The 26,573-nt window shown below is 48.4% G+C and overlaps 1 protein-coding gene across 1 annotated transcript; it reads left to right on the top strand.

The window, feature by feature from the left end:
• The first annotated feature begins 338 nt into the window (after positions 1-338).
• LOC149366465 (uncharacterized) lies at positions 339-12,821 on the top strand. Its single transcript, XM_089570928.1, has 9 exons — positions 339-717; positions 2,065-2,411; positions 3,238-4,239; positions 5,095-5,514; positions 6,188-6,447; positions 7,218-7,616; positions 10,677-10,953; positions 11,649-11,923; positions 12,428-12,821. The coding sequence occupies exons 1-9, from the start codon at positions 339-341 to the stop codon at positions 12,819-12,821; spliced, it is 3,753 nt and encodes a 1,250-aa protein (XP_089427054.1).
• The last annotated feature ends 13,752 nt before the right edge of the window (positions 12,822-26,573 follow it).

The following is a 26,573-nucleotide window of genomic DNA, read 5'->3' as shown; positions in this document are numbered from 1 at the left end:
CGCTCTACCCCATGCGCAGTGTGTCCGCCTCTATCGCCCTATGCTAATGGCAGCCAATCACGCATCTGGTAACCTTATTACAAACCATTGCAGGCAGTTGATGATGGTTCCAGTGACTCGAGCATCACCGGTGGCAGCTGTTATCCCATTTAAAATTGTTACCATAAGCAACGAAAACGTGTGGACCACGTAGTATGTGCCCTGCCTGGAAATTGCGTGTGTTGCGGACCTTTAGCATTAGCTTTCGTTGTCCACATCCTTGACATGCTGAGGCACGCGGCTACTAAGAATTCAAGCAGGAAGAAGAAGCCCACGTGAAGCGCGTTGTTCTGTTAGCCATGCGCACGCGCCTCGCGCTTGCGCAGAAGAAGAACGACACCGAACGTACCGGACGTCCGATGGCCTCGAAGAAGGAACGCGGCTCTCCCAGCGACACCTCCGAGGCCTCCCTCGCGGAGAACCCCTCCGTCAGCCCCGCTGTGACGGCGTGTCCTGCTGGGGAGGTCGAAAACCATCAGAACTGCAGGAAAGCACCGGTGGATGCGGCTGATCTGAATCCTGGCGGCAATGCAGTGAACGCCACCGTGCGAGAAGGTCCAGGACCCACTGCTGACAAAGGCCCCGTCCAGGGCGTCGAAGACACCGAAGGGCAGACAACCTCGGATGGGGAGAGTAGCGAGGACAGCCTTCAACAGGATTCGCCGACGGGCGGTCACGGTAAGTACGGCTCGATTTGAGACTGCTATAGCTTCCTTCAGGCTTGGAGCCCATAAGTCTGGCTCTCCGGTAACGAGGAAGAAGTGGACGAACAGCATAAGAAACATAGCTCTCCCGGGTGACGTAAACGCCTTTCAAGAGATTTGCGCGCAGATCTAACATGGACATGGAGCTGCAAACGTTTATCTTATCCTAAACTTCTATCACAGGTCCCGTGGCCTATAAAGCCTAGAATGCAGATACAACAGCTGTATCTTACCGGCACTCACCTACGGGGCAGAAAGGACAACGCAGCGAGCTATGGAAAGAAAAATGATAGGTGTAACGTTGAAATCGGAAGCGGGCGGAGTGGGTGAGGGAGCAAATGCGGGTTAATGACATTCTACTTGAAATCAAGAGGAAGAAATGGGCTTGCGCAGAGCAAGTAATGCGAAGGCAAGACAACCGCTGGTCCTTAATGGTAACATAGTGGATTCCAACAGAAGGTAAACGTAGCAGGGGGCTGCAAAAAGTTAGATGGGCGGACGAGATTAAGAAGTTTGCGGGGATACGGAGGCCGCAACAGGCAAGAACAGGGTTAATTGGAGAGACTGTCAGCGGTCTATGAATGTGAAGTAGAGGATTACTAATTCCTCATATACGGGCATCAGCCCATTGACGCTATCGCTTAAGTCCGATTTCACCGATCTTTGTCTGAAGTCTTTTTGGTCTTAAAAACAAAGCCTCGAACTAAAGCCAAAGTGAAAACCGAAGTGCAAGCGAATTCGCTTTTGGCCAACCACGCCAAATCGTCCGCCAATATCTACCTTCCGAATCTACCACTGCTAATGTATGTGCTCTTATACCTTCTTTCTTTCAACTGAAGAATGATTCTCCTCTTGGTAGTGTGCACGTAATTGGTCAAATGTTTAGGGGAATCCCCCAAGGTGGAGTAGATTTGTAATAAGGGAGTAATTACTCATTGGCATCCACACGAGCGCAGCCATACGGCTACAAAGGAAAGCTATACATCTTTCTCAGAAACTTCGTAGTTAAAGAAAAATTCGTCCTGGTCCTGGGTTCGAACTCCGGACCAGGACGAATTTTTCTTCAACTACGAAGTTTCTGAAAAAGCTGTATAGCTTTTCATTGCAGCCGTATGGCTGCGCTCGGGTGGATGCCAATGAGTAATTACTCCCTTATTAGTGTGCACCTAAACATCTGATATGTGTTTTTCCAGTCGCTTCTTAACCTGTGTATGTCGTAACTTCGCAGCCCGCGCAAATGCTGCCATTCGCGAATGAACCTGCCCGAACACAAGCAATGCTAAGACATATATCAAGTATTGTGGATGCCATGCAAACGCAGGTTCATCAGGAGATGAACGGAAGCGAGTTCAACCCCACACCGAACTCGACCTCCCGAAGACAGCGACCAATCCTGCCCCGTCAACGACCGAGCAACAACCCGACTCTTCTGAGCGGGCAGTTCCAAGACGATCCGCAAAGGACCCCGACAACATCGTCAGCATTCTCGAAAATAATGCTCGCCCGACAGTTCTGGGAACTACGCGCCCTGGGCAGTCGCCACTTCCACCTGGAACTGATGGACGCAGAGTGGACGAAGGGGAAGTCCGGGGCATGCCGTCATCAAAGCGACTCGAATCATACCACACCGCGACGCCGCCTTCGGGGCAACGCACGCCTGAATTGAAGGTTGGTCTTTGTTCCAACACACCTCCCAAGCAGATCAAGTAATTGGCTCAATATTGGAAATGGCTGGCTTCACTCTGGGCCTTTGTAGTACCGGCCTTTGCCGACACATTTCCAATATTGGGCCAATGAGGAGTGCTTCTGGGGCTACTTGACCGAATTCTTTCATGATTGCAAAGTAGTGCTACATAGGATAGCAAAGTTAGAAACAAGAAACCTTCACCCAGGTAGAGGTAATCGGCCCATTATTGCAATGGATGGCTGCACATCGTTCCTATGTAGGCCCGGTCTTTGGTAATACTTAACCAATATTGCGGCCGATTACGTGTGCTGCTTAGGACGGTACCTTAGGAGGGGATTAGCAAAACGAGATTGAGTGCCCACTGTAAGAAAGATGTGTTAATAGAGCTCAAAAATGTTTGTTCATGGGCGTAAAATATAGAGCTGAATGAACCACAGACACCTGCGCTTTTTTTTTCTGTTCGTCCACGAAGAGCATATCGATAGTCCTGTTTTGTAATCAGGAAGAAACTCCCGAAACAAAGTTCAGTTGGCATATATTCCTTCAGAAGTGGGCCTTTATCTTTGTGTTCCAAGTGTTCCTCTTATTAACGGTTCGGGCTTTTCTCTGCTTTTTTAATGTCCCAATGTCTCACTTGTTTTATGTTTAGGACTAAAGGAACAGCTCAAATTATTCTTGATCTTGCGTAAAAAAAAAGCTTTGAGAACTATAATCTATACGTACCTTGCTGGAAAGCGGTGAAGGTGTTTGCAATGACTGGCTTTCTTAAAGTGTTTTTTTTTCTTGTGTTTTAAACTTTTTTCGCAGGTTTTCAGAATATCGGTGCCACGGTTTGCGGGAGAGAGCAGGTACCTTGCAGGGATGGAATTAGAGCCAAGCGGAACGCGAATGTCGAAACACAGCCGCCCCGCTTCGGGAACGCCGCCAGACACGACTGCTGTTGAGGCTTCGGGTGCATCGAAAAGACCAATAAACTCCGGAGGTGGACTCCAGCCTCAGAGTCGAGCTTCGCCCCGATCTGTTTCAGCGTCTTCGAGTTTCACCTCAATTGCAGGCGGTGGAAATCGGACGCTATCCATCCCAGAGCGCGACCAGCAGCTGCAAGAACTGCAACAGCCACCCGAACCTCCCGAACGTCTGGCCACCAGCTCTGGAAGGGACGCGCTCAGTACGGATGCGCAACGGTTCCACTCGTCTCCAACCTCATCCTCCCCAGAGAGGTCTCACCGTTGCTCCATTGAAGACACTACTCGCGAACGCGATGAGAACAAGAGGACTGGTCGGCCTTACGGCAGTCTGTCAGGCTCGCAGCATTCGTCCCGGTCAGGCGTGGGCATTTATGACGAGCCTGCAGTGTCAGAAGATGACAAAGCTTCTCACGTGAAAACGTCCTTATCCGGGAGGTCGTTGTCTTCCACCTCAATACGGCGCCGTGAGACCCTCGAACCGAGCAGGGCGTCGTCCGAGCTGAGTTACGGGACACACTCGCCTCGACGACCGTCACCGCCCATGTCTGTCGCCTCACCCGAGTGGAGAGATTGTCGCCGGCAACACCAGTCGCACATTTTCGGGCCCGCTTGGAAGAAGAGCCCACGAAAGGTCGTGCCGTCCCGTTCCGTTAGCACCGAGAGCCACAAGACACCCACGCAGGCGTCCCCAATGTGGACCAGACCAGACTCGCCTCTTTACCAGGCTGGTCACCGCCAGAGCATCCATCCCGCGTGCGTGGAGGCATCGCGACACGTGATGAGCCAGCCGCAGTTCGCGTCGACCACAACGCAGGGCTTCTCCGCCAACAAAGGCGTCAAGGTCTGGTGATCCGGCTCTCAACCCGAGCAGCGCAGATAACGGCCCAATACTGGCAACGTATTGGCAAACGCTAGTCCTACAAAGGACCAAAACGAACGCATCAAATTCCACTATTGGGCCTATCACCTGTGTTGCTTGGGAAATGATTACCGATGACTGCCCAACGTATTGTTCGTTGCACCGTTAACGTTGCGTGATTTGCAACTTCGCTCAAATTTCATCTTAGTGCTTGTAGAGGTGGCTAGTTTACTTTCGCATGGCATACTGATTTCATTTGTTTATTTGTATAATTATGGCAGCCGCTTTGAGAAGGTCTTGGTCACAGCTTACAAGCAACACAGTGGCACCTGTATTCACGATATTCGCGCATATAGTGACATGATTGAGCCGTAATAAATTTTTTCCAACCATGGTGGAGCAATATAGAAGTTTGACTTTCTTTCTACTGAGAAGCCCAGTAAGGGGCTATAACGTTCGTGTCGCGCTGAGTGCGCGCAGGGTTTGCACAGTAGGCTTAAATGCTCCAACGTCGTATTCTCTTTCATGCTGGAACCCGTGCGGTGGTTCCGACTCCAGAGCCTCGGGCTTGAAACTTAAGGTGGTCATTTTATTAGAGGGGCCTACTTATGACATTAAAATAGGGCTAGTCTAGAGCATGCATAGAAAGGTCTGCACGATTTCCAGTGCATTATCGCAAAGCTATGAGGGCAGTTAGGAAGCTAAGGGTGCAGAAAAGCTCCTGGAGAGGAGCCTCCCCAACGTGAGCTCTAATCTCTGAGTACCAGTACAGGCAGAGCGTCAACTCTCCGTGCGGTCTCGGAAGCCCCTCGCACAGCGCCAACGATGTCACCGCAGGCCTTCTTCAAGAGCCAACCCCCGGCAGCTAGCATCTTGTGCCTGGTGCTCCTGGTAGCTGCTCTCGTCGTGTCCCTCTTCCTGTTGGGGTTCTTCCGCCCCGAGGTCGGGACGCGGCACGGCACCCTTCGCGTGTGCCGTACCGAGCCGTGCCGGGAGTACGCACGCCGCCTGCGCGCTACGCTGAACACGTCGCTGAACCCGTGCGAGGGCTTCACCCGTTTCGTGTGCGACGGCTGGCGGCGCCGCAGTCAGCTTTCGGTGCGCGAGGAGTCTTTCCTGGGGGTACTTCGCGAACTGTCCTCCCTGCTGGGCTCGGTGCCCGTGCCGACCACGGGACAGAGTTCCCTGCAGAGGGCGGCCGCCTTCTACCGCAGCTGCGACGACCTGCTTCAGGGCAGGAGCGACGAGCTGCAAAAGGTGGGCTGCACGCGTTGGCTTCGCTTTGGACGGGCGCCGCCCTCCGGTCTTATGCAGGTGTGCACTGGCATATAGAGTGGGTGTAGCGCCATGGAACTCCGCAGAAAAGGCCATTGGCTGCTCTTTCTTTTCAAGTGGAATGTTCCGAATGTGGCATGACACATTTAAACTAATTTAGATGTGCGCTCCTTACCCCTTTTGTGCAGAGTACAGATACCCCCCCTTTTTTGCCTCTGTGGAGCAGCAGTAACGAGGAAGACAAAGTGAATGCCCCCATCAAGGAGAAGATGGAGACGATGCGATTAAAATAGGCGCGTCCTAAGGAACGGCTGCGTTGTCCCATTTGATCCGGTCACAATCTCCATTTGTCAATCACTATTCTTTACACGAAATACGAAGCTGCCTTCACTAACGGGCCCCTCATAGCCTGAGTCACTTCCGAGATAATACATCCCCATAAACCATTCTCTTGGAAATATTTTACATTGCTCCAAGGCTTTTAATTTTTGCCCTCAAGATTTTGCAGCGACAAAAATTTTGATATGCGACACCAGGCTGCTAATTTGATAGATGTCTTTACCATCCGTGGACGGTAACAACAAGCCAAAGACCATTCGCGCTTTCCGAAACACACTCCTGAGGATGATCATTCCCGTCTTTCTGGTAATCACAGGTCAAAAGAGCGCTGCTGGACGCGGGCATCGTGTGGCCTCTCCTACCCAATGACCACAGCAGGGTGGACCTTCTTCGTACATGGTTTCACGCGTCCATCAGGCTGCACTGGAGTCCCCTTCTTCATGTTGCGGTGCAACGCGCCCCCAACGTCACCACGGTCGTCCTTGAGCCGCTGAGTGATTTTGAGCGCATCCTCCGAAAGCACAATGTCTTGGAAGGCACTGAACATGAAGCGAAGCTCTACTTTGAGGAGCTCAGGTAGGCAATCGGTCGTGGGCGTGTGTTCTACTTCGTTTTCGACCATGGCCATCCCACGCGCCCGACCTGTACGTATGTTTATTTGTAAATAGAATACTTCCATATAGCACCTCCCCCTGCCAGTCCTTTCTGTCTGTCCTTTCCCCTCTTTCATTTCTTCAGTCTGCCTGCTATCCCTCTATTTCCGCTGCCCCAGCTCGGGTGCTTCCCGTAGCAATGGCAGATGCCGGAGCTAGCAAAAATCTTTTCCTTCCTTTCTCATTAATGCGAGACTATCATATGACTATGTACGGGTCGTCATAATGTGTCCGAAAAATGCGTCCGAAAGTTCATGTCGTTCTATAGAAATATATGAAAAAACGTTCGAGTGCATTAGGTAGCGGTTAAAAAAATCCATAAATTCCAAAGTTTGTTGATGCGGAGTAATTAATTAAACCCCAAGAACACACTTAGACGTCGCAAAAACCATGGACGACGATATAGCACCTGGACGTCAGAATAGCCATCGCATCGATGTTGTATGTGGACGCTTTGCTTTCACATTGCTCCAATGCGGGTTGCCATAGTGATTTCAAAACAAAAATTTAAAAATAAAAGAAAAAGAAAAAGAGGACAAGAAAAGGCTGTCGCCTTTCTGCTCTTGTGCAGACCTAAGTGCAATCCTGTAATTTTGATTACTTTTTGATTAAACCTCTGCTACTGCTACCCTTGAAATCGTTGTCAACGGAAGCACTTTTGGCGCGTCTGACGGTATCATTTTCACACCGCAGGCGGGAGTTTGGAGGGAACCGTGAATACGGGGACGGGGAGAGGGACAACACCACCGTGAGCTTCGCGATCACCAAGAAGCTCACCAGAAGCCTCCTGGCTCCTCTGCGACGTGCCTTCGAGGACGCACATCATGACTCCAGCGGCCTCGACGCAGCCTTCATGTTTGGAAAGGTGCCAGGACTGGACCGGCAGCGCTGGCTCCAGGAGCTCGAGCCGTACGTGGGAACCACGGGGCGCGACGTCGTCTTCGTGTCGGAGAAGCCAGGCTTCGTGCGCGAGTTCCTAGACCTGTGGAGTCGCTACGGAGAGGACCAGATGCACCTCTTCTTCTCCTGGTGCGTCGTGCAGACGGCGGCGCTGTTCGCTAACCAGAAGCTACTATTCAACTTCTACACCCGGTGAGGGGACGCGGAGTGGTCGAGCGCGATTCGATGGTTATCACATTCAGAGCCACCCGAGCGTCTCTCCCCCGGAGTTCCTCTGAATTCTGAGACTGTCGGGACTCCTGTACCGGATCCGCTTACGACTTAGCCTACATCACAGCATATCTGCGCCTCAGTGGGCAGACGTTCCTACAGCCCACCAAAGGCCTGGTTCGGTAGAACTTAGGAAGGACACCTCAGAAGTGTTCAAACGGGGTCATTTTCAAGCCCCGCGATTGTAAAACACGTACAGCCTTTGTCAAAAGTTTGGAGCCCAGGGGGTTTGCTTCTGAAGCACACTGTGTGGTTAGTAATGCATCTCCAGCGCTCCAAATTTTCTGAAGGTAAGATGATTTCTGGTCCTACCTCCTCCAATGGGTAGGGCTGCCACGAATGCTTCAGGAGTCCCACTGCAAGGCTTAGAAGCAAATCCCCTGGGCTCTAAACTTTTGACAAAGAGTCGACTTTTTCGTGGTAGTTTAAGCGTCTTATCGGAGGTATGGGTCCGCCAGAAAAACCCGGGAGTAAAGAGAATAAATCACCCAACGATACAGGGCTGGGAGGTGACCCTGTTCGCCTGCTTGGACCAGGAGTCCCAGAGGGATCTGGTTCAAAGAGCGTGAGCAGCGGCTCGCGCCAATGGTGTACCGAAAAAGGTCTACCGCCCAGGTTCTCTCAGATCATGAGTGGCAGTTTGCCAATATCCCTCAAGAGAAAAGTACACAACAGCTGTATCATTCCGGTACTCACCTATGGGGCAGAAGCGTGGAGGCTAACATAGAGGGTCCAGCTTAAGTTAAGGAGACCGCAGCGAGCTGTGGAAAATGTGTAACTTTAAGAGATCGGAAACGGGTAGAGTGGGTGAGGGAACAAACGCGGGTTAATGACATCCTAGTCGAAATGAAGAGGAAGAAGTGGGCTTGGGCAGGGCATGTAATGCAAAGGCAAGATAGCCGGTGGTCCTTAAGGGTAACGGAGTGGATTCCAAGAGAAGGCAAGCATAGCAGGGGGTGGCAGGAAATAAGCTGGGCGGATGAGATTGAGAAGTTTTGCGGGGACACGGTGGCCGCAACTGGCAAAGGACAGGGTTGATTGGAGGGACATGGGAGAGGCCTTTGCTTTACATTGGGAGTAGTCAGGCTGATGAGGGTGATAATGGCCCAGGAAAGGGAACGGTGATTCCTACACTCTCCCCTAAAACACAACCCACTGCATCCAATAAATTTTTTACCACCACCACGTTCGTTCCGACTAAAACTAAAGCGTGACGGTCAGCTAGCTAAGCTCACGTATTCTTCGCAGCTTTTTTACGAAAATAAACCGTATTATAGAAGGTCATTCTTAATCGGTTGAGCCTGATGTGATCACTTTCGAATCGTGTCAGACTGTCGCGCGCTGTCTGGGGACCTATTTCAAATGACTGCGCACTATGCTGAAACTACTGAAACTCACTATACTGAAAAAACAAAGCAAGTTTGTCGTCTGACGCATCACTGATTTCTGAAAAAAAAATTATTGAGTCAATGAGACTGAGTGAATTCTCGAGTCAAATCAAGTTTGTTCACATCCGTAAATGGTTCCGACACTATCGATAAAAAGTCAAAATTAGTTCAGCTTGACGAGGCCTTGTGTCCCTTAGAGATTTCTATACACAAACCAGCAAATGATCTGCAATAGTAGCAAACGAAACCGGCTAAGCACCATCTAAGAGCGATATCGCTCGGATTGGAAGTCGGGTGTGCATATGCAACAATTCAATTAAAGGGATCGAATAAAACAGTGATCGTTTATTTCGTGTTGTAAATGACTGAACGAAGATTACTAATAAGTATGACCTGGTGTGCTTAACAACGACATTAATGCGAGCAATGGTATACTTAGTTTCCAAAATCAGTGCGCACATGTCGGACGAGTCTTACGTCATTTTCAGTCGTTGTATAGTCTTTTATTGCATATATGAAAAAAAAGCGATAAGTAAGAACAATCACATATCTGATCCTAAAATTTTTAGCGATGAAGTGGCGACAGCGGAGACTGGAGCAGTGTTGTGGTCGGAAGTTTGAGGGGCAGTGGGTGATTGTTATGCTACTAAGAAAGAACACTGAAAACAAACTTGTTTAAAAACGATTGTGGCTTCTCCTTAACACCCTGCCGAACACTGTTAGAGCAGGCCTTCAGTTCAAGGTGCTTCCTGTTCGTCAGATAACTTTACGATCACAGAACAATAACTGCACTGTTCAAACCTGAGCATTGTCAACACAGTTGGACATGACAAAATACTGTGTAGATGTGTTGTCTTCGGATATTTTAGTCACGTTATGTTCTTATGACACGTTCATCAAAACTAGAGTGCGCCATAGCCATAGAGCACCATCACAGGGACATAAAAGTGTTGTCGCACACACAACTGATTTAGAAACAGACATAAATCATCAATAATATCTTTTGTAAGTTTACGAAATGTTATCATCCTTTTCTTTTGCTCTTCTGAGCAGTCCAGTGGGCCTTCATGAAATGTGTAAACTTTTCACTCGAAGTACTTGGCGCAGAGCGTGTCAGCCCAGACATCGACACGTCCATGCGAACCTTTCTGCCAGACAAGACTTTGGTGTCCTCGAACTAACTTAGAAGATGCGCAGTAAGGACTGTGCAGAGAAGATAAGATTGTTGACGGCCCGAAATGAACAACCATCATCATCATCAGCCTGAGTACGCCCACTGCAACACAAAGGCCTCTCCCATTTCTAATTGCCCCTGTCCTTCGCCAGCTGCTCTACCGTATCCCCGCAGACTTCTTCATCTCATCCGCCCACCTAACCTTCTGCCGCCCCTTGCTAGGCTTGCCTTCTCTTGGAATCCACTTCGTTACCCTTAAGGATCAGAGGTTATCTTGCCTTCGCAGTACACGCCCTGCCCGAGCCCATCGGAATGGAAAAATCATGCCGCTGGATTTGAGGCTTTCCGCCCGCCTCTATTTTCATGTTTTTTTTTTAATTTAGTAGACCACTACTATATTGCGGCTTGATCTTCGTGCAGGGAACTGAGAGCCGAACTGTACCACGGCGCCATGTGCCTCAGCAAGGCGTACCTGCTGAGCGGCAGCGAGATCTTCCGCGATTACTACGACCAGGTCCTATCCGGCCAGGCCAAGCACTACGCGCAGGATCTGGTCGCTGACATCCGCGGGACCTTTGCTACCCGTTTGGAGCAGTGGCCATACTCGGACGCACACCGCATGGTCGTCAAGGGCTGGAACAGCACTGATGTCGTCCTTGGGTACTTCGACCCGCGCTCCGACCAGCGGTCGCTCAAGGTTGGACCTGACAGAGTTCAAAGGCGTTTATTACCTTTAAGCGTTTTCAAGGCTAATGGGATAGGCGCAGTGAATCTCCGCGAGTACGCTGTAAAGACGAACGTTGGATTCTACACAACAGAAGCTGATAATGCTTATGCACAGTAGCGATAATTAGCATGAAACCCTTGTGCGGCGGCAATCAGAGCGCCGGATCAATGCTGACGGATCACGATATGTGGACCGCCCCGAGCCGAAACGCATAGCCACTGCGAACCGCCTACCTATATAAATAGTTTATCCTCTGCCAGTTCTTACTGAGCCATGATCGAGGCAACCGGTGGAAGTCCTTCATGAAAGCATCGCGAAATACTTGCATAGACGTCTTCTTTGAGAACCAGGCATTGGTGCAGCAAGTCGAGCCTATACCCATCTATTTCTCCGTGCACAAAGCTTCCTTCATTGCAGTCAAGAACTGTTACTGGAGTGTTTCTTGAAGAAGGAATCTGTGTGAAAAATAACTAGGGGTCTGTAATTGTACATACATGTCTTGCTCGAATTCTTTGGCTCGATCTATCGAAAGGCTGAAACAGCTGACGAGCTGCTCTCAAATTTCGCATTAGGAAGTAACGTAATCGTTGGCAATTTTTTTTCGCCTTCAAGTACAACTTCTGAACAAATACCAGCATGGCGTCCATTCCTTTATCGCCATCCAGCCGAAGCCAACCGAGCGCAGCTTTCCTGACATGAACGCTTCGCTCGTGGACAACTGGCAGGCGGTCAACCTGGACCACGTGGACGCTAACGACCGCACAGCCTCGGCGCAAATCGAGTTCGCCGAGTGGTTCACACTTCTTTCCGGCCGCGATGTGGCGCTGTTGCCGTACGCGTTCTCCTTTCCCTGGGTTGACGAGAGCGCCACGCCAGCGATGAATCACGGAGGCCTCGGATACCGTGCCGCATCGGGGCTCAGCCAACTGTTCACCGACAGGTACCGTCTTTGAAGCAATAAAACTTCGGCTGGGGCTAGTTGGTGCATGGTATCCTTATGGTGAACGATGAGTGCAAACTCTAGTCCAACCACGAAGAAGCGGGAAACGCAAGGAAAGGCGCTATCTGTCTTTGTGTTTCTCTCTTCTTTGTGGTTGTTGTCTAGTATTCGCGCTCATCGTTCACCACAAGAATGTCTTTGAACAACTATGTAGAAAAGAGTGTTCAACATGTTTCGTGAATTGAAAGCTTCCGCTGTTGTGTGTACCACACCATACCATACAAGTTTCATATGCCTGTCGACCACGACCTTCACATTGTGAGGCCAAAATGTGGCCCTTTCATTACAGCCTGCATTTGGGTACTCTGTTTAAGTAGCGAGTCGTGTTCAAAGGGCCTGTCCTTAGGGTTACTCTCATCGCCCAGCATGTCTCTGCTCGGCGCCTGACATGCTATCACACAGTTCCTTCCCTACATGCGCTCCCGACGCACCATTCCTTCGCAGCTACAACACTTCGCCTGAAGCCTTCGCCTCCATCCAGAGGGCGCTGGAGTGCGCCGCGAACGGGAGCAGTGCACGCGGCGACGACAGCGCCGTGCTGCGGCAGCTTGAGGGCGCTCTGGCTCTCGAGGTGACGCTGCAAGCATACAGGCAACACAGTGCCGCCTTGGAGAGCTACGACGAACTTCTTGAAGGGTTCGAGGGCTACGGCGGCGCCGCGCTGTTGTTCATCGCGGCGTGCTACTCAGCCTGCCTGGGCAGCGAGAACATATCGCCTTCGTCTGGCGGCGTCGAGTGCGACGACATTTTTCGAAACGTCGAAGGCTTCTCCGACGCCTTCAGCTGCGCGCCCGGCAGCGTAATGCACCCTTCCATCAAGTGTGGCATCTTGATGTGAAATCAAGCGTATCCCGGCATACTTCGCATGACTTGCACCGCGTGTTTAAAAAAGGTCACCAATAGGATGAATTTTAAAAGCACATTTCCTACTTCGGTTTCACGATATTTGCGAATTATACTGCACAAAACTTCGTAACGCATTCTTTGTTTGAAAACTATACTGTCGGCATCAACGAGCTCAAGCACTGAAGTTTTCTCTACTACGTTGGTACGGTTAATAGTTTTTGTTTTTTATTGCCTCCCATCGCATCTTTTTTGTATCATTGCTTCTACAGTCTTCAAGTTGTAGTTTATATTTGTTGCGCAAAGCTCATGTTTTGGTTGTTGCTTTCCGCATATAATTACGTGTCTTGTTCACTGCCTAGCCGAAACCAAGTGTGTTGCACGAACATTCAACGCTCTGCTGAGAAATATGCCTGAAATGAAAATATGCCTTAAATGTCGCGCTCGGTGCCATATCTATGCGCTTTAGAAAATCGCCGGGGGCAAGAATGTCTAGCGACAACGCCTGAACGTTTTGTTTACACGTTCTTGCTCCTTTACGAAGGGATGAACTATATTGAATTTCTTCGATATTTCCCATACTGACGGCTCTCGCTGGCTGCCAAAGCGGGGAACGAATGCGGAATACGTTGTGGATTTTTCTTCCTCTTGTATCTAGAGTTTTTCCCATATTTCTACGTATATGCGAGTGGGCACGGCATGTGGACGCAGTCGGGACAGAATGAGACCCTGCGGTACTAGGTAGCCTGACCATTGGGAACCAAAGCAAATGCTTCTGCAGCGGCAGAGACTTCCGCGAACTGTCAGACGGGCATCATGAAGTGTTATCGCCACGGATGTGACGCAATGTCTTTTGTACTGAGGACTCATGCAGGGACTGTTCACGAGCGATGGATATTAGAAGGGACTCTTTCATCATCGCGGGTTTTATTTCATGTCTATGCTGAACGTTGGCATCTTTGTTCGCACTTTATCTCTCGTTGTCGGAAAATAAGCAGAGCTCTCGTTATTTCAGTTTCTGTTCGTAGAAAACATAAGATATACAGTATCGACATAAAACAAGCCTATTGTGTATTTAATCGCGTTATTTACCTGCACCAAATGCATTTCCCAATTGTGCTCGCCCTCCCTACACAATATAGCCAACAATATCTCCCAATAGCGAAAGTGGTCGGGTGAAGTTATTTCTTGATCCCAAACCATTTCAGCGAGTGGCAGCACAGGTAAGCACATTTGCCGGCAAAATGAGGTGAATGCTGCTCCAAGACTAAGTACAGTAGTGCAATGACACACCAAAATAAGCGCAAACATACTGCAAATTCATGCATGTGCTAAGCATGCGTAAAGTACTGGCTGCTTGCCGCTGTCGGACGGCACTTATTCGTATATTAAGGTGAAAGCCTTTAATGGCTCATACTGTCGTCCGTCCGTTAAAGCGTGACACACGCGTTTAACTCGAACTAAAACAAGAAAACCAATGGTTGCTTCAGATAGAGGAGGAAAAAATAAACCTAGAAGCCAAGTTTGATGACTGTAGAATAATCAGTCAATTATAGGCAAAAATGTCGAAATTGCGTCGAAATAGTGCGGACGTCGATAGAGCCACTGGAACGGTGTGACGTCACATCCACCGGAAGTCGTAACGGCATAGCGAAAATTGGCACAGAATGGTCAGGAAAACGTCGGATTGGTGTCAAATTAGATGAAAAAATTTGTAATTAAGCGTAATTAACACTTATGATCCCCGAAAGGTGTATAATTATGGTATCGATATAGCCACGGGAACGGTGTGACGTCACGTCCACCGGAAGTCGTCACGGCATAGTGTCCTTGGCTTTGCTCTGCACACTTTAGTTGCCAAAGTGTCCTCGCAATTTTCTTTTATGTATAAAGCTGTGGAAGGTGCGTATGTTATCCGATTGAAAAAAATCAAGGGAGGCGTGTTACTCCGTGCTGGTTTTGTGGCTGAGTGGTCTCGGGCAGGTTCATTGGGTCAACGCGTCGTCAGCAGTGTCAGTGCATTCAATAAGGCTGATGGCAAATTAGCATGCAATACGCCTGTACGCAAAGTATTTTCGCTCACAAGTAACGCACTACTTTTCGATCGCGGATATATCCGACAGCGTTATTCAAGAGCCTTCGACAGCGTTATTCACAAGGCTATTCAGAGGATTTGTAGGGCATACTGACCACATTGGATGTAGAAGGTGGAGTAATCAATATTTAAAAAAAAATATAAAAAACAAACTGCTTATAAAATGTGGAAGGAAATGTATCACTGTCGTTAGAGACACAGCGGGGGCTTACGCAACGATGTCCTCTGTCACCTTTGTTGTCCATGTTGTACCTACACGTGCTAGAGACCAAACTAGAGAAGAGCAGACTTTGCTTCAAGAGCGGACTTTGCTTCAAACTTTCTTTTTTCAAGCAAAGCGAATGGATTAAACAGACATTACCGGGTCTTATGCACGCGGATGATATAGTGCTAATGGCTGACAACAAGGAAGATTTCCAGAAATTGATATTTGCGGTACAGAGGGAGACGGATTAGGTTTGGTTTGGTTTATGGGGTTTAACGTACCAAAGCGACTAAGGCTATGAGAGACGCCGTAGTGGAGGGCTCCGGAAATTTCGACCACCTGGGGTTCTTTAACGTGCACTGACATCGCACAGCACACGGGCCTCTGGAATTTCTCCTGCAAAGAAATTCAACCGCCGCGGCCGGGATCGAACCCGCGTCTTTCGGGTCAGCAGCCGAGCACCACAACCACTGAGCCACCGCGGCGGCTGATTAGGTTCCAAGTTTAGTAAGGAAACATCTGTAGTCTTGACATTTAATGATGAGGACGGCGAGCATTGAATACGGGAGATAACGCTAGAGGTAGCGGATAAGTACAAGTATCTTGGGGTGTGGATAAATAGAGGTGCTGAGTATATGACACAGTATGAAAAAAAATTTTTTTGGGGGGCGGGGCACTTTGACTGTCAAAAGTGCGAAGAGGCGAAAACGTTTTCCGCACCACTTTGCCTCTGTGGCACTGGTGACGTCACCACTGGATGACGTCACACATAATGGATAATTACTAATGACAAATTACTAATCGCGAATTACTGATTAATGACTAAATACTAATTAACTGCTAATTAATGACGCTTTAGCTTGGCCTTTAGGAGTGGAAGGCGACAGCGTGTTGTAGCGCTGCCAGGGAGTCCACGGAACGCCACCACTCGTTCGGCGAATGCCTTGCCCTTTGAACGCAACGCTTTTTAAGGAAAGGAAATCGCAGTAATTTTCTGTCATCTCGGTGGACCCCTGAACAGCACCTGCAGGAAAGGAAGAAATGGGAGCGAAAGAAGAAAAAGAGGCCATAATGAAGAAAATGAAAATTGTATTTGAGGAAAGGAGATTACGCAGTAACTGTCTCAGATATCTCGATGGACACCCGTCATCCAGGCGCTAGATGTAACTCCGGATGAACGGGAGAATGAGCCATTAAAGGCTTTCGCCTTAGTTAAAGCTAGAAGGAATGCAGCTGTCATGAAAAGAAATAAGTTTGGCTTGGTTTGGTTTATTGGGGTTTAACGTCCCGAAGCAACTCAGACTATGAGGGACGCCGCAGTGAAGGGCTCCGGAAATTTCGACCACCTGGGGTTCTTTAACGTGCACTGACATCGCACAGTACACGGGCCTCTAGTTCGGCCGCCGCAGCCGGGATCGAACCCGCGTCTTTTGGGTCAGCAGCCGAGCGCCGTAACCACTGATGATGATGATGAAAACTTTATTTGGAACAAGGGAGTTTTGGACACATCGGCCCTTGGGCCCCCGCACGGCCCCACTGCACTCAAACGTTCATGTCCCGGAGGCTCATGACGCTAGCAGCCCGGCCGGTGGCGATGGCTTGCTTGGCCGGGTCCTCGGAGCGCAGTAGGGTCTCCCAAGCCTCCCAAGTGGTAAGGTGCTCCAGGCCCCGCGGGGGAGGATCCGCCGGGCAGAGGAAAAGGATATGGTCTAGAGTGGCTTTGGGGTGGTGGCAGAGGGTACAGGAAGGGTTTGTGTGGACTTGGTGATATCGCGAGCGTATATAAGGGGAGGGAAAAGTGCGTGTTTGGAGCCGCCTCCAAAGTGTCTGATGATAATGGTCAAGGGAGGGATGGGGTGGAGGGTAGAGCCGACGCTCGGCTTTGCAGGCCTGCGTCATTTCACTGAATGAGTGCATGCGCTCCCGCGAGAACACCAGGTCGGAGACCGCCAGTGCCCGGTTGAGAGAAGCTCGGGCTAAAGCGTTGGCGGCCTCGTTTCCGGGATTCCCGGAGTGGGCAGGCACCCATATCAGCTCCACATGGCGGGGCGGGTGCGCGGCGAGGGAGTCCAGTATGCGAAACGCAGGGACGTGAACTCTCCCGCGAGCAAAATTTAGTATGGCAGCTTTCGAACCTGACAGTATATACAAGGTAGATATACCATGGTAGCGAAGGCTCCATAGAGGCCCATTGGTCCAAAAAATGGCGGCTCATGGGGGCTCCCCAGCGCCCCTATTTTGGGGGCCAAACTACGTATGAGTGACGTTGTATGACGTCACGATACGTATGCTTTTGGCGCGAAATATAAAGTGGCTTTTTTATAGAACCCGCATTTTCGAGCCGGTACCACTTGAAGGTTGCCTTTCAGTGCGGACCAACTTTTGCCAGTCAAATGTGCTAGAGTTCCTGCTAGTTATGGCCTTGTTAATGTGCAATTGGGAACCCAATGAAAGTGACTGGCAAAGAAGGCAGCATAGAAAGGCAGCAACGCTTTCAGACGCTGGCTAAGAATGCATGATTCGTAGTGAAAACCTTGGTTTGGTTTGGTTTGGTTTGGTTTATAGGGTTTAACGTCCCAAAGCGACTAAGGCTATGAGAGACGCCGTAGTGGAGGGCTTCGGAAATTTCGACCACCTGGGGTTCTTTAACGTGCACTGACATCGCACAGTACACGGGCCTCGAATTTCTCCTCCAAAGAAATTCGCGGCGGCTGAATTTCTTTGGAGGAGAAATTCGAGGCCCGTGTACTGTGCGATGTCAGTGCACGTTAAAGAACCCCAGGTGGTCGAAAACCTTGGTGGAAATACTGGTGCTAGTACTTTTGAGTATATCAAGGTGTGATGGACAAAGCACAGGCTCAAGTGAACAGTTTGCAATACAGTGTACGGCAAGTATGGTTTTCATATTCATGGTTTATTACAGCAACCAAACAAAGACAGTGATAAAGCACACCAACAAAAAATGTGCGTCACAGGCAGCTCAAGCAGTAGTTTTTTTAAGCTGGCTATTCATCTGAATGGTCACAGTGCGGATAGGAAAAAGCCCTGAAGTTCCACGAACGTTGCCAGGTAGGAAATTGAAAAGTATAGAAAACAATGCTACGACAGCTTCCATTGAGGCAAACATGACATGACAAAAGTAGGCGCATCAACACATAGACCATGCAGCACACAGGGATTACTCTTCACATTTCATTTCTTCAACTGAAAGAATATAGCACCTATGTTTACACCTGCATGCCAATATTAAAAACAAGTTTTAGCATCAACAAATCTGCTCAACGCTAGAGCATTACACCATACATAGGGCCTGCGGACTACCTCGAGAGCTCCTTCTTGTCGCTAACCGAAGTAATTTGAAGAAATTCTAATCAAACTAAAATATACATGAAGTGCATTTTAAAGTGAAGTGCGAGGACATTCAATACAGCCACTCCTTCCTCGAGTAGGCACGGCATCGAGACGCAGCAATCCTGGCCGCAGATACAAAAACAGTTCGAAGTGCTTGGAAGAAACCCTCAGGTCTCGCAGCTGGCACGGCGTCTTCTCCAGGCTGAGGTTGCGGAATAACTGCAACCACGTTTTGCACCTGGACATGATGCAACGCCCACGTTATTCAACTGCACCCAAATGAATGCCATATACTCTAAACGTCAATACGCCAAGCCTCCGCGCCTTAGAGTGCGGTTTCGCTCGCCTGATACAACGCGGCTAGCTGCTTTTCTATGCTCAAAGAGTTACGAGAATGATGCAGCAAAATGAGTTTAAAACTACATTGACGGTCATGTATACGTAGAATGGCAATAACTACTGCTGGGCGAATTCAGTTAAGGCACACTCAATGCGGTGCACATACACATGGTTGAGTTTCGATACTGTCAGTTGCGAGAGGATCCTCAAATTGGCTTCACGGTGCTTGCAAAACCCATTAATGTCATGCTCAGAGCTGGTAGGCAGCGTAGTTGGTTTTAAATTGACCATGCGGCAAGTAGAGGGCACGTGGTTGCCCATGGGAGCCGGGTATCAAGTTCACGTTGGTGGCAGTCGGCCGCACGAAACAAGCTATAAATAAGACAAATGATTTGTGTCTTTTGCACATCTTATGACTGCAAGTGCGTGCCCTGCAATTTACTAAAATATCCCGATAACATGAAGCCAAGTGCGTATGAAACGGTTACAGCTACGATAGGCGCGGAAAGCCCGACAAAAGCCTATCTAGAGCAGACGACAACGGCAAGAGCTCACCTGCGAAAGTCCAGAGGGAAGCGGTGTAGTCTTGGTAAGACACCTACGGTACAACCCACGCTGTCACAATGTGCCACGGAGCAAGGTTTCTTCACATGCCGCAAGCTCATCTTGAAATGCAGAGCTAAGCGCTTGAAACGACGAGCGCGAAGCCTCGGGAAAAGGTTTCGCACTGGCCGTACACCGAAGGAAACGCTGCAGCGGTGCAGCGGGGTGCAGATCTTGCCAACCGGTGACAGAGAAGCGAAGGGCAAGGACGACAAAAACATCTTAAAGGGGCCATTTCGAGACCGACGAGGTTAATTTCCACGCTTTCCATGGCGCGTCATAGCAGGCAGCTGGAGATAAGAGATCGCTTAGTAAGCTCCCGCAGTACCCGCAACTATAGTGTACACTATAATTCTAGTACACTATACCCGCAACCGCAGTGGCCGGGTACCGAAACAAGGCCTGCAAAGTCGCGGTGCAAATGCCCCGCACACTCATCAACAGAGGGCGCAACAAGAGCGTTGCAAAAAATTACAAAATTCGGCGTAATGTTTTCTGAAATAGTTTACCTATTTTATAAAACGTGGCAGTAAGATATTCATTTCTTTTTATTGTTTTATAGCATTTTATCTGTACTTTTGAATTTCTTCATAGTGTTTTGGCCCCCAAGTGGCTGTGCTGCAGTCGCGCTAAACCGTTTTTGGGCCCAGCCTTCGCCACCATTCTACATCCAGCTCCGATAAGCTTTAGGCCTGACTGCTACTCTAACAAAGACCGCACTGCAAAACCAAGACCCAAAGAGGACGAGCTCGAGGGATAGGTTCGCGCGAGGCTTCGTCTCAACAGTGGAAGAGCGAAGCCCCGGCGAAACATCCGAACGTGACGAGTTCCCCAGACCGAAGATCAAGAAACCTGTCTTCCCAGTTCCTGGAACACTCACGCCGTATGTGGCGCTAGGGCGGTTGCGGCGCCAGCGCTTGATAGTTAGTGTAACTTGGCGCGGAATCACCGTGATTGCGCGTGAAGTTACACTAACTTCAATTAGGTTTTTAGAGAATTTCGGAAACACAGTTACCATCGGCGCTGTGGCCCAATAAATTCTGCCAACATCCTGCCACATTGTGAGTGCTTTCGAAAAGCTTGCAAAGAAAGCAACTCCTCTAGTGCGTCTAGTGCGCGTAACTTGTAACAGGTAAAATTAGTCCGGCCACCGCACCGAGGGTAACTGCGTTTTCGGAATTCTTAAAACGAAATGGATATTACTTACGGTCCGCTATAGCCCACTCAATAAATAGTGAGACTGACAATAACAGTTCAAAAGTTAACTATTCAGTGTAAGTTAGCTAGCCGACTAATTAAGTCTTAGCTGCATTCCGATGCGCTGCTACACCGCTGTCAATGCTATGCCAAAAAAGCGCTCTTCTTACTTAGAAAGCCTATTTTTTAAACCTCCAGCTGTAGGCCCACGCTGTATGATACTAGTTTAAATGCCCCAAGTACCTTGCGATCTGATCAATATACTTCTAAGAATAGTTTGTCGTGCTTGTCAAAGCGGCTCGCATCTGCTCTCCATGCTCAGCGGAGGTCCGGCTGGGCAACCAAACCCGGCGGTGAACACGGGCACTTGCCGGTAGATGGCGCCACACTGGCCATCGTCGAAAACATTCGCTCCGCTTGGGCCCGCTTACTGGGTGGAAACGGCAGCCCCGAAGAGCTGGGGAGAGTGAAACTGGGGACACAGAACGCGTCAGCCACATATTTAGCTCTCAAGATTTGGTTCCCTCGTCGTTGTGCGAAAGTACTCGATAAATACTGCCCAGCAAACCAAAAACCTCTCAGAGACGTCTAGCTAGACGTCTCTGAGAGGTTTTTGGTTAGACGTCTCTGAGAGGTTTTTGGTTTGCTGGGCAGGCTCACTGGGCATTGGATTTCTGCTCAGGGATCGCGAGTGTTTCGAGACTTGGACAATTCATGTCCTCGTTCAAGGAGGCGTGCGAATTCAACATCATGCTGATAAGCGAGAGCATGACGCAACTATTCCGTGCTGTGAGCTAAATGCGTTTCCGATGGCACCATGTGGCCTTCAGAGAGAGAAAAAAAACATTACGTTGAAGGATATCCAGTTATGATCCCATCAACTTGCGGTATTCATCCACTGTCAACTCCGAGTCGCCGACACACTTCCGAGTCGTGATTTCAAAAAACGGAATTCAACACTCTTTTCTGAATGAATAACTCCGGGCACATGTGACCGGACTGGCGCTGAAAAATAGCACTGAAGTTCTTTTCTTTCAAACTATTACGATCCAACTAGCCCATCAATGTACAAACTTAAATGCCCAGCTATGATCAAAAATAAAGCGGAGTGCATGCGATACTCATGTGGCCAATGGGCCGAATAATGACTCAAACGATGCTTAAGTCAATGCTTATGGACTTTAAATAAAATTACATGCAGCGCACTCAGCCACCCCGTTTTCGTGCCGTGGCCTGCACCGCAGACGGCACTTGTGAGGGCGGAAGCGTCTGCCAAGAGTGCGGCGAACACTACCGCGACAAATGACGAGGCCACCCCGTCAGTATGGTGGCGCATGCTCACACACGGCTTGTTTTGATCCACTGGTGTTCTTAACGCTCGATGCCGCACGACTATTCCCCTTAAAAAATGGTCTATAGACAGTCTATAGACTTCTTATTGACTCTATTGACTTCCTATAGGTATTGCTTTTTGTCTATTCATAATCTATAGACTGCCTATAGACAAAAGTCTACTAAAAGTGTATGGCCATAAGTCTATAAATTGTCTATAGACTGTCCATGGCATTTGTATTGCCTATAGACTTTTGTCTACAGACAATATACCATGACATTTGCATTGCCTATAGACTTTTGTCTATAGACAATATATAGAGTTTATAGACAGAAGTCTATAGACACTCTATAGACTGTCTAAATTTTTTTTGTAAGGGTCCGGAGCACGCCAGCTCTGGCCTACTAGATGCACGTTTCTTTGTTTGTCGAATAGGTACGGTTAGCGGAAAGCAAGAAGCGTACACTCTAAAAAGAAAGGAGCAATAAGGGACAACTTACTGCCTTTTTTCTTCTATTTAGGTGTATTCGTGTTTAGAGTGTAAGGTAAAGTCGCACAATCAGTAGCAACTCCAAGTTGCGCATATAATTACATTATTTGGGACTTTTTTTTTTACAAATCTCTTACACCCCCTACTCACCTCATGGCGGCCTGCGTGCCGTGCCGGAGAGGGTAGGTAAGGGGGGCCGGTTGAAACAGTCATGTTATTCTGAACTGAACTGATCTCTTTACGTCTTCACGAATGCAGCGAAGAAAGCATTGTACCCGCCATCCCAGGAGGAAGGAATGCTGCAATTGTTACATGGTCACACGTAATTGCGCTTTTGAAAAAGTCGAAATTTCCGGAGCCCTTCACTACGGCGTCTCTCATAGCGTGAGTTGCTTTGGGACGTTAGACCCCATTAAACCAAACCAACCAACACAGGGACGACACAAACTCTGGTGCGCAAGCTGTCAACTGAAGTTTTATGGCGATGAGCACACATATATAAGTTCATGGTTGAAAAACAGCGCACAAAAGACTAGACACAAGAGTAAAGGCGACGACAGGACACTCTTGTGTCTAGTCTTTTGTGCGCTGTTTTTCAACCATGAACCTATACCAACTCGCCCAACTTAACGTTCTACATATATAAGCTTTACATGTCATAACAGAAATCACCAAAAACGCAGTTAAGCAGCCGATTTACAATCATGTCAACAAGCATTAAAAAAAGGTTTTGTCCCAGCTGATTGGATTACAATCGTTAACACTGATCCAAGAGGTGCATTTACTGTTTGGAAAGCAAAACCGAGGGGTCACTTACACAAGTCCCTTTTTCCGATTCCAAACAGTAAGCTTCCCACAGCTCCCTGATTGCCCTATCTCTGGATTTAAGTAGAACTGTGGTCTGTTGGAAGTGGGGTTTGCATGTGCCTAGCGAGTGTTGAAAAAACGTGGAAATTGCCGACAATAACCCAAGCAGCACAAGTAATTGGCCCAATATTGGACACATACTGGCAGAGGCCGTTCCCACTAAGGACCACAGTGAAAACAATCATTTGCAATATTGGGCCAATTACCTGCGCTGCTTGGGAATGCTTACGATGAACGTTGAAAGACGGCAGCGCAGAATTGTTCGTTTGTGTGCAACCATTTTGTGCTTATCGGTAATTCCAGCCAGCAGTACAGGAAGGTGCAGTCGTTTTCTAGACGTCGTTTGTATTCCACCGGGACAAACTTTGCAAGGGCCACCGCTGCTTGCAGTATATGCAGAAGCGCTCCAACAGGTTAACGACTCGGTTGGGGCCGGCGAGCGATAACGCGAGACCTGAACGGAAACTTGAGGCAGAACTATGCTTTCCTCGGCGTCAGCAGTATTGTCCGCACCGACTTATGGAGCCTCCGTCACGAGAGGGAAGGATGCGCTACGAGGGTTATCAGGATGAAAGTGCTGTGAGCTAGTTGGAGCTTGTTGAGAAGTACGCTAACTGGTGAGAACGTTATGTAATGTAATGAATAGTGCCGAAGACTTGCGATTCTAAGCTTTGTAAGAAAGTGTGTTGGGTTTTGATGCCCCACCAGCTAGCGCCGACGAAGGCGTGAAAGCAGAAGGAAGGCGAAGCTGGCGAAGTTTGGGTTTGCGCTTCTGAACGCCGGCCTGCTGAGCAGCGCCGCTGGAACAAGGACTGTGGCCGTCCACACTAACTGTGCGAGTCCCCGCATTACACTTGGTGGAGGAGCTGCCTGTTCTCCCCCTTGGACCCCAACTCTCTTTCTTACAGCTTATTTAATGCACAATGACGTAAGGTTTACCTGTGTTTAGAGGCATGACATCCAACTGGGCCCCTCAAAGCGTCATGGATCTGAACTGTATCACTAAATCAGGTAGGTAAAGTGCAGTATCAGGTCCGAGGTGGCGGATAATCCGAAGGACTAGCACCTACTAATAAAGCAGCAGGGAAAAATAAAAGAATATGCCGAGAACTAAAGCAGTGTTCAACAGTCTCTGAAGCGCATCGAAAGCGAAGGGAAGAGTCGGAACTGGTAAGAGAATAAATATACTTAGGGCAGGTTGTGACCGCAGTTTCCGGTCACTAGAAGGGAATAAGAAGGAGAATAAGAATGAGGTGGAGTTCATTTGCCCGGTACTTTGACTACATGAATAGCAGTTTCCTTAAGTGAAAAGTAAATAACAGGTGTATCTTACCGGTATTCACCTATGGGGCAGAAACATGGGGGCTAACGAAAAGGGTTGAGCATAAATTGAATACCAGACAGCGTGCTATGGAAAAAATAATGATAGCTGTCTCCTTTTCAGTGTTTAAATGTCAAATTATTGCCTTTTCACTCTTCTGTCAATAGGTAAGCTATCCTGTTTTACATCGCCCATGAGCATCTCCTGTTAGTTAGTTAGAAATGTTTATGGTACCTCGTTAATTGGCTCGCCTTACATGCTTAGTGTAATGTGTTCTTGTAAATGTCAATGTATCCGGTAACCTTGGCGTGTGTACATATGTAAATAAATATTTTCTAAACAGCTGTAACGTTAAGAAACATTAAGACAGCAGAGTGGATCAGGGAACAAACGCGAGTAAATAACATCCTAGCTGAAATCGAGAAAAGCGAACGGGCATGTAATGTGAAAGCAAGATTAAGCACGAATAGGTGCATTTCACGCAGATCGGGAGATATTACTTTTTTGAGTGTACATTAACGAACACTGGTAAAACGAAGTGTTCAAATCTAGCTTGTTTAGCTCTAAAACGATGTGGCACGTATAACAGATGGTGGTCAAGGGTAACAGAAGGCGAGCGTACCAAGAGGAGACATAATGTAAGGTGGGCGGATGAGATTAGGAAGTTTGCGCGGATAAGGCCACCGCAGCTGGCATAGGACTAGTTTATTTGCAGTGATATGGGGGAGACCTCTGTCTTGGAGTGTTCGTAGTTAGGCTTATGACGATGATCGTGATGTAGAAAAGAGCAAGACATATGCCCTGCACCTGCGACACGTAACACATTGACCAAGACAGGCAGAGTGATCTGGTTATATAGCATTAGAAATAGCGATTCATTAGAAAGTAGACAGCAAAAAATCAAGCACCCTACAAAAACATATTTTGAGGTGAATTGAAATTAAGCTGAACTTAACGTACGATGAAGCACGGCATGGATTGGTGCCGTGTGATGATTGTCCTCATCAAAAATTCAAAATACTCCCCCCCCCCCCCCTCTTCGCTTCTCGTGCTCAGGTCACTCGTGTTGATATTTATTTACCAGCATTCTCCAGCACCGGCAGCCCTACAGATGCGGTGTTTCTATATCCGAGTGACTGCAGCCCCTGGTGAGATTTTCTTTCCATGGTAATGTACTTCGTGTTACTCTGAAACACCGCTGGTTATCTACTTGCTGCACTGCATGTACAGCCAAAGTCCTTTTTACCCTCTCCTTTCAGGGTTCATTGAAATCTGGTTTGTGCTCTAAGTCACTCTCTTTTTTGGCAGTCAACTGAAGCCTTCTGTGAACACTGCATGTCCTTACTCTTGCCCGGCCACCAGCTTTCGCTGGCCCCCCGGACATGGAAAATCGGAGCCACTTCTTGGCATCTGGATTAATGCGACCACACTCGACAGCAAAACATAATAAAGTTTTCTCTCGTACTCTATTTCTCTGTGTTTTAACTTTTCAACTCTTTTAGTTTACTTTGTTACCAACCATTTCTTGTGATTTATTAATCTCTGATATATTAACTAAAATATTGCTTAGTTTTGGTCGATTATTTTATCGTAATATATATCCTTGTAGCGAAGCCTGAGGGATAACGGCCTTCTTTGCGGGTGTAGACGACGTATTAATGCAAAATATAATAAGGCATGAATGAAGATGTTACCGCGGTACAAGTTTCAATTGTTAAACTAGCTCACTGAGCAGTTCTCAAGCTATTTTCAAGCTTTTGCATTAACCTCCAAGTTTTCGACCCTAGACGGCAGTACTGGCAGCACAAAACTTGAATCCTTGTACGAAGGGGGTATTGGTAACGGGCAATTTATAACTTGGGAATGTCTACCAATTGCAATCCACTCTTTCGTATTAGCCGTAAACCATTATTTTAATGGTTTGGTTTGGTTTGAGGGGTTTAACG

Source organism: Amblyomma mixtum, chromosome 1 (assembly GCF_055824585.1).
Source record: "Amblyomma mixtum isolate Tamu chromosome 1, ASM5582458v1, whole genome shotgun sequence".
In the NCBI taxonomy this organism is placed as follows: domain Eukaryota; kingdom Metazoa; phylum Arthropoda; class Arachnida; order Ixodida; family Ixodidae; genus Amblyomma; species Amblyomma mixtum.
This window is presented reverse-complemented; position numbering and strand designations above follow the sequence as displayed.

What these genes read in the sequence shown, in the direction of transcription:
- LOC149366465 (XM_089570928.1), top strand. Translation starts at nt 339, where the DNA reads ATGCGCACGCGCCTCGCGCTTGCGCAGAAGAAGAACGACACCGAACGT. An exon ending in TTCGCCGACGGGCGGTCACG is followed by an intron (nt 718 to 2,064) that starts GTAAGTACGGCT and finishes ATGCAAACGCAG; the next exon opens with GTTCATCAGGAGATGAACGG. An exon ending in AACGCACGCCTGAATTGAAG is followed by an intron (nt 2,412 to 3,237) that starts GTTGGTCTTTGT and finishes CTTTTTTCGCAG; the next exon opens with GTTTTCAGAATATCGGTGCC.